Source organism: Ictidomys tridecemlineatus, chromosome 4, assembly GCF_052094955.1.
Source record: "Ictidomys tridecemlineatus isolate mIctTri1 chromosome 4, mIctTri1.hap1, whole genome shotgun sequence".
NCBI lineage: Eukaryota > Metazoa > Chordata > Mammalia > Rodentia > Sciuridae > Ictidomys > Ictidomys tridecemlineatus.
The window spans coordinates 16,475,140-16,491,507 of record NC_135480.1 but is presented as its reverse complement, the minus strand read 5'-3'; the positions used below and the strand labels follow the sequence as shown (position 1 = coordinate 16,491,507).

Genomic DNA, 16,368 nt, shown 5'->3' with positions numbered 1-16,368 from the left:
GAGGAAAACCTGTTTGACTGACAATATGGTCACTTTCAGAGAGATGTATTTTCTTACTCAGATTAATGATGAGCTCTCCATTCTGTTTGGAAAATGGGAATTTCTATCACTGAGCTGCTATAAAGCGTGGCCTTGTGGGGCTGGCAGTACTAGAGAACATAGATGTAATCCAGATCTTATTCTAGGTGCACAGAGCTTCCCCTTTGACTCCAATTTGGTTTTACATTGTTAAGAAAAAGAAAACCAAAAGTCTTTAAAAAATCATTCAAAGCCAGACACAGTGGCACATTCCTGTAATCCCAGCTACTGGGAGGCTCAAGCAGGAGGATCACAACTTCAAGGCCAGCCTCTGCAACATCAGAAGACCCTATCTCAAAATAAAAAATAAAATAAAAATAAGTAGGGCAGTAGCTCCGGGCTGGAGTGTTTTTGGACTCAATTTCAATTACTACCACATTTTATATATATATATAATGTTACAATTCTTAGGCAGGTAGTGTTTCCATATGATAACGTTTCATAGATCTAGTTTGTAAAATAAAAGATAAGTAATATTTTGAAAAAAAATCAAAGCATTTCCCCAAATGGGTGGAAGAATACAAATGGGGATTTTACCATGTGAACAGGCAAGATACACAATTCATGTAAGATAATTAAAATAAAAGAACTTTAATAATAGAATCATTTACATGCTGTATTATTTTCCTATGTCTGCCTTAACAAATTACTCTAAATGGATTATGTATGATTTACAGCAATACAAAACTACTCTCTCACAGTTCTCCTCACCAGTCTCCCAAATCACAGTGTGGTTGGGGACTTGCTTGCTCTGGTCTTTAGCGAAGAGTCACGCCCAGTCTCCTTCAGCCTTTGGAGTCCCTTGTCTTCCTTGGTGCATGGCGGTATCACTCCAGTCGGTGCCTCCACCTTCACATGATGTTCTTCTCTGATTTCCTCTGTTTTCTAAACTTCTTCTGCCTTCTGATCTTATGAGGGCTCTGATCCTTGGAATTGCTTCCTAACATGATGGTCTCATTTCAAAATCCTTATTGAAGTACATCTGCAAAGAGCCTTTTTACAAATGGTCACATTTGAAGTTTCTAAGTAGAGATATATTTTGAGAGAATGCCATCCAACCCTCTCAAAATAGGTATTGATAGTGAAAATTCTACAAACTTCTCATACTAAATAGATATGACGAAAGGCAGACTAGAAGCTACAGCATAAGGGACTGAGATTAACAGAGAACAATGAAATCTGAGTGGTACAGGAGGGAACATACTCAGGATTAAAGAGACACGGTCTGTTATTATATCTTTGCATGGAATTTCCTGGTAAATCCAAACACACTATTGGAGAAGAGCAGATTTATCTGGAAGAATGAGAAGATTAAAGAAAATTATCCCAGAACATGGCCCTAAACACAGGTTAATGACACAGTTAACAATCTTTCATGTGCTACTCAGGAAGATTCTTGACTCCACAGTTAGCCATGAGAGGAAAGACTCATATTCAAAATAGATCTTTCAATTGAGTTAATTTGTTCTCTGGTTGTACTAAAACCCTCACCTAAACTCTGTAAAACAAAGATTCCTGGATATAATGTGGATCTTTACTAAATATTAACTACCATTATTTGAGAATATAGTAATAAAATTCATTTCTTTGGAGCAACATTAGCAAATTATTTCTGAGTTTTCAAATCTTTGCCTCATTTTAACACCTTAGCTAGTAGTTTTCTCAGTGACACCATAATGTCTTTGTTCCTCAGAGTGTATATGATGGGATTCAAAGCTGGAATCAAAACGGTGTAGAAGAGAGAAATCAGTTTGCCAATTCTTTCAGATTGATTTGGTTTGGGTTGCAAGTACGTGATCCCAGCTGTTCCATAGAACAAGACCACAACCATCAGGTGGGAAGAGCAGGTGGAGAAGGCTTTAGCCCTTCCTCTGGCCGATGACAATTTCAGAATACTGGAGATGATTTTGCCATAGGAGGCGATGGTCAACAGAAATGGAATCATGACAAACACCACTGCAACTACATAGACTGCCATCTCATTCACAAAAGTGTCACCACAAGCAAGCTTGAGGACTGGAGGGATGTCGCAGAAGAAGTGGTTAATTCTGTGAGACCCACAAAAGGGCAAAGAGAAAATCTGGTATGTTTGTCCAATCACAGCTGGAAGTGCACTGATCCAAGAGGCGGCCACCAGCTGCATGCAGACCTTGTGGCTCATGACTACAGGGTACTGCAGAGGGTTACAAATGGCCACATAGCGGTCATAGCCCATTGCTGTCAGGAGGAGGCACTCTGTGCCTCCAAGCAAGAGGACAAAACACATTTGAGTAGCACAGGCATACAAGGAAATATTTCCTTTCTGTGTACATAGGTCCATGAGCATTCTTGGGATGGTGACGGTTACATAACAGATTTCCACAAGGGAAAAATTGCTAAGGAAGAAATACATGGGGGTTTGAAGAGCAGGGTCAGTTTGTGTTATTACTATTATAATGCTATTGCACATCAGAATAGCCAAGTAGATGAGTAAAAATATCCCAAACAGCATCCACCGGAGATGGGGAATATCAGAAAACCCCAAAAGAACAAATTCCAGCATTGTTGTATTTGATTTTTCTGTTTTAATTTGATCCCCATCTGCAGATATTGCAAATTCAAGATGGTTAATTCATTTATCTTTGTAACTACAATGATATCCTATGTTATGTAGCTTAGATGCATGAATATACTTTATAATCCCTTAAATTATTTTTATCATTTGTATGCTCTATTTTTATGAAATAAACTTTAAAGCACCAGGCATTAACTTATAAGCAGGTAAAATGAAGCATTAAGATTGAATTCATTTATTATACTTGACTTGTAATGATAACAATGTTATTGAGAAGTATTTATTATTGTTTAGAACATATTGTGGATAAATAGTATTTTATTATTTTTTCCTTAATGTTGGAATCATGTTACATACTTTTTCTCATTTCTTTTTTTTTTTTGAGTTTGTTATTTTTCTCTGTATTGGTAGTGATATTTCACCTTCTTTTGCTTCAAACCATTACTCTTGAAGCTTTTATTGCTTTTATTTTATTTTTGTCAAATTTCTACTAAATATCTTTATATTTCAATGCTTTCTACTTGTTTTCAATTTTAGTTTAAATAAATCATTTACCTTATAAATGTCATTATCATTATTTACATATATCTAATACTGTCCATCTTTAAAATTAACAAATTCAAGATATGCATGCATTATATAAATATTTTACTCAGATATGGATCTGAGAATTTGATGATTTTCTGTTTTATTAATTTTCAACTATCTTTGAATAAAATACTCAAAGTGCTCTATTATACCTTACCTTTATAGATTTGCATGAAGCAGTCAACGGAGTGTTAAGTGACTTATCTTATAAAATTTTCAGTTCTTTTCTTGGAAATTTACTCTAATTCTATATCAGGTTTGCTTTCTGGAAACATGCATTGCTCTTAAATAGCAAGAGTCCTGCCAACCCTGGGGAACATCTTCTCTCATGTACCAATTTAATTTCTAGGGAACTTCTGTTGGCAAGCATTCAGGTTCATTTTTCTAGGTCATAGCTCTTGGATATAGATCCATCCTTCTCCCCAGCCCATCCTTGGCATAGAGCCTCCCTCAAGAGGAAGAAATTTACTGGCAGTGAAATATCACTTATTTGTCTATCATGTCAGGCCACAGAAGTTAAAAACAATCAATCAAGCCAAGTTTTATCATATTCATGGCCTTTAATTAGTAATGTGGATTTTCTTTCTTTCTTTCTTTCTTTTTTTTTTTTCAGATTCAAGCCATCTAGGCCTCTAGGAAATGGGACACATATTTTGTCACATACATGGTCTCTACATTGACTCTTCATATTTGGGGTGGCCCTTTTTAGAACTGGATCATCTGTACCCTAAATTAACATTTGTTAAACTAAAGCACACCATCCAAGACGACAAATACCTAGAAATTTTAAAATTTGTATAATGTTGTCTAATCAAGAAAAGTATCTAGCTGTTTAAAAACTAGAGACTATGACCAAAATAAATATTTTAAACTAGATTTTGGCAGAAAAACAAGAGAAAAGTTTCATCCAAACACCCTATCCTGTCTGAACTGTTTACAGGCATGTGTGGAGAAGAGTCTCAAACAACAAACCATGAGCCTAGAATCTTATGTATGTGGAATCAATTTTGTGATTTCCTGCTTGGATTTCCATGAGCATGGACATTGTGTTTCTAAAAGCACATTCTTTGCATGTTTTGAATCTGTTTCTCTTTACTACAGCATGTTTCTACATTGCTTCTCTGTACTTTTTTATTATCATTTTTTTCACTTATATCAAAAAATGAGAACTGTACTCATGAATTACCACCACCTTGACTTTACTATAGTAGGTAACACATTGAATGTCCATCCACCATTAAAGCAGATTTATCTAATCATCTTCCTATCATTAGAAATGATATTTATCACTCTATAAAACATCTGAAAATATCCAAGAAAATGAAAAAAAAGTCAGAAATACCAATTACTTAGCAAAATAAGCAAGTTTCCTACACAGTACAATTTTGCAGGTAGCATTTAGGAAAGTTTATTACTTCCATCTGCACCACACTATATGGCCTAGTTCCCTCAGCCATCTTTGTAGTTCCTCATGGACAACTAGCACTCAAATAACTTAAAATTGAACAAAGATTATACAGAAAAAAAATGCTTTAAAAAGCACCAACACATAATACACCTAATTTTAACCCAGATGATATTGGGGAAACTAGTCAGAGTCCACACATAAGACAAAATACTCTGATTAAAAATGATCTATAACTAAAGAAATCTGATTAATCTTTCCAACTAAATAGGATGGTGCTGGAGAAGTTGCTTTATGTCAAACATGTGGAAATATGTTTGGAGAGCATGAAACCACAGCCCGAGTCTGGCCACTAGTAGTGTGTTTCATTATTTGTTCCAAACACATCAGATCCTTCTCTGATCTCATAGAGTTCAGTTTCTTAAAATCTAAAACCTTTTGTAACAAATTTCTCTATGGAATAAGTCATCCTCTCCAGGCTCAGATATCAATGAACAACAAATTCTTACCAGCCTGCACTGGTATGCCATGGGGTGACTGGGATAGACAGCTGTCTCTGGGTTGATTTGAAGAACACTTACTCCAGGTACCAAGAAATTCCATGTAGTTTTCCTTGTGGCACCCAGTTCCACAGTGAACCTTGTTCACCCTCTGTCTTGATTTCATCTAAAGGATATCTCAGCACTCAGAGCCTCCTGCACCCTGTCCTGCATTTATACCTCAGCAAGTCTGGGATTTAGAACTCGATTCCAGGTCAAAGAGTCAACGTCTTTCAAACCTTGCTCTCTGAGTTCTTTGCTTACAGCATTTTTTTTTCAGATTTTTTTTAAAATTTAATACAGCCCTGTTGAATTTTTTTTAAATATAGTTCTTATTTTTGCTTCTTTGCTTCAACTTAAATGTGGCCAACTAGTAACAGTGTTAGGCTGCTTGTACTAGCACAGTATATTTATTTTCCAATATGGAATATTTCTGGGAATAAAAAGTGAAGTTAAAAGTAACTTTTATTACATTTCACAACCAATATTTAAGAATAGTTTCAAAAGCAAAATAGAATGCTGTAATACATAGCCATTAATATTTAAGTTTATCATTAACACTTTCAACAACAGAACAACTATCCTAGCACATGACAATGTATTTTGATTGGTTATTTTGACAGGTACACTTGCACCTTATACAATGTCAGTATTATTTTTCATTATCAGCTTGCTATTTAGATACTGATATTATGAGGTAAATTTTTCAAACCACACTACAAACTTTAAAATATTTTCAATGAGATGTAAAATTCAATGAGATATCAGATATGCACACTTCTGAATCCATAACCACAATCAAGTTTTAGAATATTCTTATTTTCCACAAATACATCCTCATGCAAGTTTAGGATACCTCTTCCCTCCACCCTTCATCCTAAGAAAGTACTGATTGAATTTCTTAATTTACAAATCATTCATAATAATTCAGAATATACTCTTACATGTGGAGTCTTTCCCTCAATGTGAGAATGTTAAAGTCATCAAAGTTCCTGTGTATATCATAGTTCATTATTTGTAGTTTTTGAATAGAAATCCATTGACTAAATAAGCCACCATTTTTTATTCACTCAGCTGGTTTTTATTATTTCTAGCTTTGGGTAATTATAAATATAGATGTTGCATATTACCACGAATAAATTTTATATTTGCATATGTTTTCATTTCATTTACTTAGAATAAGTGTTATTTGGCTATATATCGGAGTGGAAAGTTTGGGTGAAATTGTAGATGTCTTGCTCAAAACTTTAGGGCACTGTCAAAAGTTTTTTGAAGTATTTTTATCATTTCACATTCCTGACTGTAGGTATAGATGTAGCAATAGCTCTCACAATTTTTTTGCACAGTTTGGATTTCTATTGTTTGCTGTTATAATGCTTGAATTGAGATACCTTAGCTATGTATGGTGGTAGCCATCTGTAATCCCAGCGAATCAGGAGGCTCAGGCAGGAAGATCTCAGGTACAAAGCCAGACTAGGCAAGTTAGCAAGGCCCTAAGCAATATAACTAAGTTTTTGTCTCTAAACAAAATATTTGTTTTTCAAAAGGCGGAGCATGGTTGCTGGGGATGTGTCTTAGTTTTAAGTGCCCCTGGTTTCAATTCCTGGTACCAAAGTTAATTAAATTAACTAATTAATTTGCATGTAACTCTTGGTATTGAATAAAATTTTCTTGAATTAAACATAATTAATAGAAAAAATAACAATGAAAAACTTGGAATGATGATGATTCAGATTGTGTTTTTTCATTAGAAATAAGTATATACTTACATATTGATGTTTGTATACATAGAGATTTGGGATTTTGATTAATATTTTCTTAGAAAACTATGTATTACTTTTTATGACTTGTAGTTTCATCTAAATAAAAATAAACACACTGTTGCTTCATACATTTTATATCATTTATTTTATCGTTTTTATTCCTTTATATCTTTAGTAAATACAATTTTAAGATGGTTCCAAACTTTATGGTTCTTCCTGTGCATGCACCTCCTCCTACTTATTCAAAGAATATATGATGCTATAAAATCAGTTTGCACTTATCATAAAGGACTAACTTCATTTGCTTTTAACTAGGTTTGTCAACCTTATAACCATGACTGAATCACATAAATTTCTTAAAGTTTAGGTGTGGTAGTCAGATACAGCAATCCAAGGATTCAGTGGGAAATAAATAAAAGAGAGCAGGAGGACAGACGCAATGTGGTTGGTTTCTAGGAGCTAATGCTTGGTCCCCAGTTGTCATCCTTCAAGGAAAATGCACTTGAATTTTACAAGTACAAGAAAATTAATTCTGCAAACAACCTTGCTGAGCTAGAATCAAATACTCTTCCCCACAGCCTCCACACCTTAAATTTAGCCATGGAGACCCAAATCACAGAAACCAGCTGCCCTGCACTAGACTTATGACCCACAGATGCAATGAGATGATAAATTTCTATTTACTTCAAATGCTGAGTTTTGGGTCACTTGTTAAGCAATATTTGAAAATTCAGGAGTAACTTAAAAGACATTGAACTTAGTCTTTACCCTTTTAGAGTGGTTTTGCCCTTGATCTGTAGAAGGAATCTTTGACTCTATGTATGCCTAGTTAAGGGTCCTTTACTTAAGATAAGACAGTGTACTTTAGGATGTTCTGTGGAAGGTCCAAAACAAAACTGGTGGTCTCACTCACTTCTTTATTGCTGGTTGTCAAAATATCTAATGTGTTTGATTAACAGCATGGCTGTCATGACATGATATGACCAGGAGAAATAAGATCTCACCCCAACTCCCCATACTCTCTCAGCCTAAAGTCCAGATTTCCTGCACAGGCCATCTGATGCCAAGTAAACATGCAGACATATGGGGAAAAGGAGAAAGTTGGGAATTTCCTGATACTGAGGGTCTCTCAGACCCAGAAAATTGACTACATTTTTCTTTATACCATGGAACAATATTTCTTGTCATTAGACAAAAGTCTTTGTGAATGTACTCTGTTTAGTATGGTGAATCTCCAAATAATCAAAACAACAGGAAACAAAGCAAACATATTTATTTTTCTTAGGTCTAATATTCATACAAATTGATAGAAACATTTATTTGATCACTGATTTGGCAATTTTCACAGGTACATATTTTCTTAGTTGGAATGACATGCGGAGACTTACATTCTTCTCTACTTGTCGGGGAGGTGAGGTTTCCTCAGTGGAGCTGCCCTTCAGGGCTGTCCTGAGCAGCTGCATACAGTTAAGGTATTCATTCACTCCAGTGCATCAACAGAGTCTAAGTCACCTGTCTCACCTTCAATTCGTCTCTGATTGTGACAAACAGAAACATACACTTTCATAAACACATTGGAACAAATGTGTGGAATATTTTTGTGATATAAATCTTAGAAGATGATATTTCATGGATTTTGTTTATTAAATAAAAGGATAATTATTTTTTTATTTTACATAAAAGAAAAAAAATGTGGACCAAAATGGGTGGAACTAGAGAAGTAAAGGATGCATGATATATGAGCTATAACTTTGCTGGATACAGAATTCTTGCTTGGTGATTTAAATAAAAGACTTCAATCAGAGCATCATGGACATGATATAATTTATTCCTAGACCCAAGTGACCACATCAATACAAATTGGTGGCTGAAAACAGTATGATATCAGTCTCTCATATTCTCAAGGTCCCAACTGGATATTCTGGGGCCTCACCTCCTCCAAACACTTTAAGAGAGCGTCATTCCTCTGCTCTTCTAGCGTTGGGTGGCTCTTGTTTTCCTTGGTTTGTGCCTGAATCACTCCAGTCTCTGCCTCCATCTTCACACAATATTTTCTGTTTCTCTGTGTCCATTTTCTAAACTTCTGTGTTTTGTACCTTATGAGAACACTTCCTTCACTTTGGTGCCTGTCTTAAATTTTATTTCAAAATCCTTAATTAACTATATTTGAAAAGACCTGTTTGTTCCCAACAGAATCACATTTTTAGGGTCCAGATAGAGATACATTTAGAAAGACCAGAATTCAGTCCAAGACATAAATGTACAAATCTACAAACTTATAATACTATAGTTATAAGCAAACAAATCCTTAAGTTAACATAGGAGAGAGTGAAGCTACCAGAAATCATTATAGATTCCAGAAATAGAGACGTGAACAGGATTTACAGACTTAAAATGACTGGAATACAAGAAGAAATAAAGATGTGAAAATAAACAAAGAAGAAAATTAAAACACAAAATTCTCCTTACCCAAATCATAATTTCTTCAGGGATTTTTCTTTGGCTAAACCCAACCTATAACATCAGAGAAGGGTAGCAAACACATGCTTGAACAAAAGAATAGAAAAAATGACAGAACAAGATCCTTTTCCCTGGTTGCACTATCTTTCATTGGGTTTCTTCTGATGTCTCTAAACACAATAGATAATTATGAGAGGAAAGATTGATGTTCAAAATGATGTCCTTGTTATTGGGTTAATGTTTACACTGCTTTCAGGGAAACCCTTATCTAAGTATATGAAGCAAACTTTCTTTAACATGAGATGGTTTGCTAATAATAATTCAAATTGTAGGTATTTAAAATTTTGTAATATACGTGAAATATATTCCTACTGTAATTAAATGAGAAGACTATGAGTAAATTCTTATTGAGTGTTCAAGTCTTTTCCTCATATTAATAACTTAGTTAGTAGTTTTCTCAATGCCATGGTGATATCCTTGTTCCGAAGAGTATAGATGATGGGATTCAATGCTGGGATCAAAATGGTGTAGAAAAGAGACAGCAGTTTTCCTGTTCCATCAGACTGATTTGACTTGGGTTGTAGGTAAGTGATACTAGCTGTTCCATAGAATAAGACCACAACCGTCAGGTGAGAAGAGCAGGTGGAGAAGGCTTTAGCCCTCCCTCTGGCTGATGACATTTTTAGAATGTTGGAGATGATTTTGGCATAGGAGGCAGAGATCAAGATAAATGGAACCATGACAAATAGTACTGCAACCACATACACTGCCATCTCATTCACAAAAGTGTCACCACAAGCAAGACTGAGTAGTGGGGGGATGTCACAGAAGAAGTGGTTAATTTTGTTAGACCCACAAAAGGGCAAAGAGAAAATCTGGTATGTTTGCCCAATTTCAACAGGGATTCCACTGACCCAAGATGCAGCCACTAGCTGTGTGCAAACCTTGTGGCTCATGACTACAGGGTATTGCAACGGGTTACAAATGGCCACATAGCGGTCATAAGCCATCACCGTCAAGAGGAGGCACTCTGTGCCTCCAAGCAAGAGGACAAAACACATTTGCGTAGCACAGGCATAAAAGGAAATAGTTCCTTTCTGTGTACAAAGGTCCATGAGCATTCTTGGCATAGTGGCTGTTACATAACAGATTTCCAACACTGAAAAGTTGCTAAGAAAAAAATACATAGGAGTTTGAAGAGCAGAGTCAGTTCTGGTTATCAGTATAATAATGCTATTGCACATCAAGATAGTGCAATATAAGAATAAGAATATTCCAAAAATCATCCACTGAAGGTGCGGAATATCAGAAAATCCCAAAAGAACAAATTCCATCAATGTAGTGGTATTTGATTTTCCTGTTCTAATTGGCTCTTCACCTGCAGATATGGCAAATTTAACATGGTTAATTTATTCCTATCTTGAACCACATTGATCTCTTAGGATACCTGGAGTTTAGTCCATAAATACACTATTATAATCTCATCAATCATTTCTATCATTATCTGTTTTTGTATTTACTACTTAAAATTTCAAATTTCAGAGATCGAGTGATATGCATTTAAAATCTATTCAGGAAATAAAATCAAATGTATATTTTTGAGAAATAAATTTTCATCATTTTACTCTGAAAAGGACAATAATGTTACAGTGTTTTGTACTGATATTCCTGGGTTTATTTTATTATCTCTTCATTGGTATTCTAATATCATATTTTAGTCCTAAGTATTTCCTTAAAACTCTTTCTTTAATTATTATTCAAAATGAACTTTAAGTCTTTGTTTAAACTCTAAAAAATAAACTTTTTAAACTAATTCATTATTATTGAGTATATAAATATGCATTATTATTGCTCTGATTTATGTATCAGTCCATTGCTTATGCTAAATATGGGAACCTAAATTCCAGCATGTTGTTCATTTACTTTCCCTAATAACAACTATGGTACTGTGAATCAAAAACATCAATTCAGAAGAGGATGAATCTCAGTGATGGGTGATGCTCTGGGTTTGGTACCTAGCAGCACATCAGAAAATAGTAAATTGAATTATCCTTTTAGTTAATAAATACACATGACCTATTACACACACACTTTTTTATATTTCTTTTCTTACTTGTGTGAGATTCTCCATGGTCATTTAATTGTCTTGTAAGCAAATATATCACCCTTTCTTTATTTTCTTTTTATAATGTTATCTTTTACAAGTTTTGCTGTGTTTGACACTACGTTTTATTCACTCAGGTGATTCAAAGGAATCAAAAATAAAACTGTCCTTCTTAGTTTCATTCCTATGATGCAGTCAGCACTACAAGACAATTCCCATCGAATTTTCCCAATTCTTGTTTTCCAACTTCCCAAATGAGTTTTCTACATTCCTTATATTCTGAAGTCTATTATACCTATGCACAATTGAGCCCCATCAATCTATGATTTTGAATTAATATATTGATAGATAGAAGTGATCAGATGCTTCTCCCTTAAGTTACACATTTCTGTCAGTAGTTGTTTTCAAGATTATCAAATAATTTTGGTTAAAATATATGAGTTACTTGAATTAACAATTTCATACACTCACAATTTTGTTGTTTTCTGCTTCATTACATTATTCTTAATCCTCAAATTTAAAATATTTTTAAATAAAATGTATTAGTAGCCAGAACTACACCATACCTTTATTTATGTGCATGAAGCAGTCTCTGTCAGTCAATTTTAATCTAGAAACTTTTTAAGCTCTTCTTTCTCTGAGGAAGTCACTGTAATTCAACAATATTTTTGCTTGATGCAAACATGGATTGCTCTTAAATAGCAATAGTCATGCTCTTGGGAGAACATCTTCTCTCATGTATCAATTTAATTTCTAGAGGACTGCTTCTCTTTGGCAGTCATTCAGGCTCATTTTGCAAGGCTGTGTTTCCTAGATGGACTCTACTTTTCCTCAGCCTCTCATTGGCATAGAGCTTTCCCCATGAGGAAGGAAATTCCTGGCAGTGAAATACCACTTACTTGTCCACTACTACTTTCCAGAAAGTTAGTTTCTCTAACCGCTTCTTTTAAATGCATTAGTGGAAGATGTAGATTTGCCTTCTGTACTCTGCTTATTCATCCAGATCCAGATCATCCAGGCCTATAGCAAAATATGCCACTTTTTTTTTCCTCCCATATACACACTTTGCTTGGAATGTCTCCAAGATCGGGGGTGGGGATCAAAGACTTTTCCAGAAATAGAATTATTTTACACTAAATTAACTTTTTGTGAAAATTAAAGTGTCTTTTTAATGCTTTGTTCATTTATTACTAGGTATCTACTTATTGGATGGCAATTGTTCTTGATGCACTCTTAATGCAAATACTTCAACTGAAATATGTGTGAGCAATAATTGATTAATGCTATCTTTTGAAAAAAAAATATTTTTAGGTAGTTCCATATCTGTATGTTTGTAAGGTGTGTGTATGAGCTGTCTTTCTTTATATACCTTTATTCCATTCATTTATTTTTATGTGGTGCTTAGGATCGAACCCACACATGTTAGGAGAGCACACTACCGCTGAGCCACAATCCCAGCCCCTTGAGCTGTCTTTACAAATATTTCACCACAGTACCTCACAGGTTTTGTCTTCTGAATTCCTCTAGATCATTTTATCAAATACATTTCATCTTTATGTCTATGATCCATTTTGTATTGATATAAGACATGAGGAAAAGTTTGAGGCTTACTGTTCCTTGTGCAGATATTTGATTACTCCTGCAATATTCAGTGAAAATGTTTTCCATTGCCCATATTTAACCTAGCATCTTTATCAAAATACAAACATGTGTATCGCTTTCTGGATTGTCCACTGGTGAATATATTTACTATTTCACAATTGTCACTATTTTCCTCACAGTAAGATTTTGTGAGTCTTGAAATCACATCTTATTCTTTTTAAAATGTGTTATTTCTTCATAAGATTGATTTTTCTTTTTCATCATTTACATTTTTACAATCCAATTATTTCACTTCTGAATATTCCTACATGAACTGCTGCTTTAGGGGGACACCTTCTGACAAAATCATATCAGATTATCTTTGAAAATATTTGTGATGTTTAATATTCAAATTTACAAACTACAAGAATTGTTTTATGAGTAATTAGGTAGAGTATGAATCAACTTCTCTTTTGTATATTTGTATCTACTTTAGAATATTTTATAGAATAATTTAATAAAAATCAGTTTTTCTGCACTATTCTGTAGAGCTAATATAATTGATAATCAAGTGTTTCCACATGTCAGGTGTGTCCACCTGTGGAGCTCTCTATTATGTCATTTATTCCTTTATTAGTTGTAAAATTATATCACATGGTATGAATTTCTGCAATATTGTAGCACATTGTTATATCAGCTTGAAAAGGGTTCTCTCTCGCTTGCATACACACACACACACAAATTTACTCTATTTTTTAAAAATCTGTGATTGATTTGAGAAAGTTTATATACCTTAATTATGATATACTCATCATCTGCACATGCTATTGGTATGAATTTATTTCTTTCCTCCTAAATTTCCTTCAAATTATTTTATTATATATTGTGTAAGTTTTCTGAAATTTACTTAATTTTCAATAGTTGCTCATTTCCATTCTAGTTCACATACTATTTACCATTTCAGTTTGGTTTGCTTTTTTATATATTTTAATACGTGAAATTAATATTTTCTGGAATTCCATGTATTTATTTTTGTTATTTGTAGTTCCAGTAATATGTGTAGGTATGTATATATGTATATAGTATGTATGTTTATATATAAATATATATGGATATATACAAATAAAATAATCTCTTATGTTTTAAACAAATATAATTCTTAGCTTCTGAGATTATATTTTCTGTTGTTTGCTAATTATGACTATAGTTTCTTTATAGTCTTTCAATAAAACTTGGCATAGTTTACTTAACTATTTCAAATATAATAAGTTTTTCAGAGAACTTCTCTGACAAATATTTAGTAATTTCATTTTTAAATTATTTTATTTTTGCTTTACTATGTTTTATCATTTTTTGTTTTTATTCTTTTGTGTTATAGCACTATTAAATATGATTTGTAGATTGCCAAATAACTATGCTTCCTCTTATACATAAATCTACTATTTGTACAAAAAAAAGTACTAATGTAAACTCATTTTGCATGAACAATTTAGATCTAATATCATTTGAGATTAATAATTGGAGACTATTCATGTGGATCTGTTTAAATCACATAAATCCTTTATATGTAGGTATGATAGTCAAAGTCAGAAAGATCAGAAATTTATTTCAAGAGAAATAAAATCCAGCAGAAGACATATAGTGTAGTTTGTTTCTCAAAGCCAAGACACAGCCCCCAGTTGAAATCCAGGAAATTGTACCTCAGTCTAAATGCCCAAAGAAATGGATTCTGCTAAAAACCTAATTGAGCTGGAAACAAAATTTTCCCCTCATCCTCTAGATAAGAGTTTGACCCAGTTATGTTGATTTCAGCCTTTGAGATCCAAGGCAGCCCCAGAAACCATCCACCCAGCACCATAAACTGCAGAATATATGTAAACATATTTGTCTTATATCGCTAAATTTGAGGTTGTGTGTAATGCAACATTAGAAAAATTATTGCAGTATCATAAACAGTGTTGAACATGGTCATTGCCATTGTGTATATAGATTTGATCTTCACTCTGTAGGGGAAAAGCTCTATCTTTATATCTGCTTATGCCTACATAACTAGATTTTACTCATTTAATACTAGTGGCATTTGAGCTATTCTATGTAAGATCGAAAATAACTAGTGATCTCAGTCACTGTCTTTATTGCTAGTGAATTTGACCATTGGATTAGTTACATAATCAAGAGAGACTAGCCTCACCTCAACTCCTCTTTCTCATTATAGAAGTCTAAATGCTCTGTGCAGTCCACTTGTCTTCATGCAAGAGTACAGCCTGGTATGTGGGACCAAAAGAATCCTGGGAATATCCTGGAGCTGATAGTCTTTCAGATTTCAGACACTAACTTGCCTTGTTCCTTTATTTTATTGAACTTTCCTCTAAATAAATTCATTCTGAGTGCACTCTGTGCATAGACAAGTGTCAGAAAACAGTAGAAGAGTGTGTTTCTTTCTGGTTTAATATTGACACTGACATAGAAAAAAATTTGACAAATGATCTGGCAATTTTACAAGATGAACTTTTTCTTAGTTGGATGGATATGGTGAGATATACAATTTTCTTCTTTCGTATTAGGGCAGTGGGGATTTCTTCCATGCAGCCACTCCAGAGCATTGCCATGAGTGGCTGAGCAATGTCACAGGGGTAGACATACCCCACTTTGTCAACATCCTATAATTCACAATGCCTATCTTTCACTACCAATTGTGATTTTCATTATTTAAAAAGAAATCTGAACCTTTCGTTTAAATTTCTGGAGCAAATGCATAATTGTAATAATTATTGGACATATTATTTCTGCAAGATGAGATTCTCCTGATTCTACTTAATGTAAAAATAAGTGTTTTCATCAAAAGAAAAAAAAAGTGTCAAATTATTGACCCAAATGGAAGCAAAAATTGAAGCCAGGGTTAAGAGATGACAAATCAACTGTGTCCTGGAAGTGCAGAAAATTAACTCCACGGGAGTCAAATAAAAGAAATTTTAAAAATGCAATGTTTACAAGCCAGACTAATTTCTTGGATTTTCATCAATAAATTCTCCCAAACTGGTTGTAAAAAAAAAAAAAGAAAGAAAGAAAGAAAGAAAGAAAGAAAGAAAGAAAGAAAGAAAGAAAGAAAATACCTCACTCACAGTTGTTATAGCCAGAGTCAAAAATCACACTTCTTCAAGGCCTCCCTTATCCTGAAAGCTAGGATAGAGTCTTTCTTCTTCAGGATTTTGATGACATTTCTCTGCCTTTGTTCTGGACTGAATCTCACCAATCTCTCCCTCTGCTTTCATGTCATGTTCTTCTGTTTCTTCATG

General features: G+C 33.8%; 2 protein-coding genes across 3 annotated transcripts; both read right to left on the bottom strand.

Annotated features, from left to right (window-relative positions):
- Positions 1-1,711: 1,711 nt before the first annotated feature.
- Positions 1,712-2,620, bottom strand: LOC101967273 (olfactory receptor 10AG1). Its single transcript, XM_013366329.2, has one exon. The coding sequence runs from the start codon at positions 2,618-2,620 to the stop codon at positions 1,712-1,714; it is 909 nt and encodes a 302-aa protein (XP_013221783.2).
- A 7,195-nt stretch (positions 2,621-9,815) lies between these two features.
- On the bottom strand, positions 9,816-10,947 carry LOC101964644 (olfactory receptor 10AG1). Of its 2 annotated transcripts, XM_013366330.1 has the most exons (2): positions 10,911-10,947; positions 9,816-10,744 (listed from the first exon to the last, which is right to left on the bottom strand). In XM_013366330.1, exons 1-2 carry the CDS (start codon positions 10,945-10,947, stop codon positions 9,816-9,818), a joined length of 966 nt encoding a protein of 321 aa, XP_013221784.1. The 2 variants fall into 2 exon arrangements, with proteins under 2 accessions (XP_013221784.1, XP_005342623.1); XM_005342566.3 differs by lacking the exon at positions 10,911-10,947 and having other exon boundaries at positions 9,816-10,789.
- Between the last annotated feature and the right edge of the window lie 5,421 nt (positions 10,948-16,368).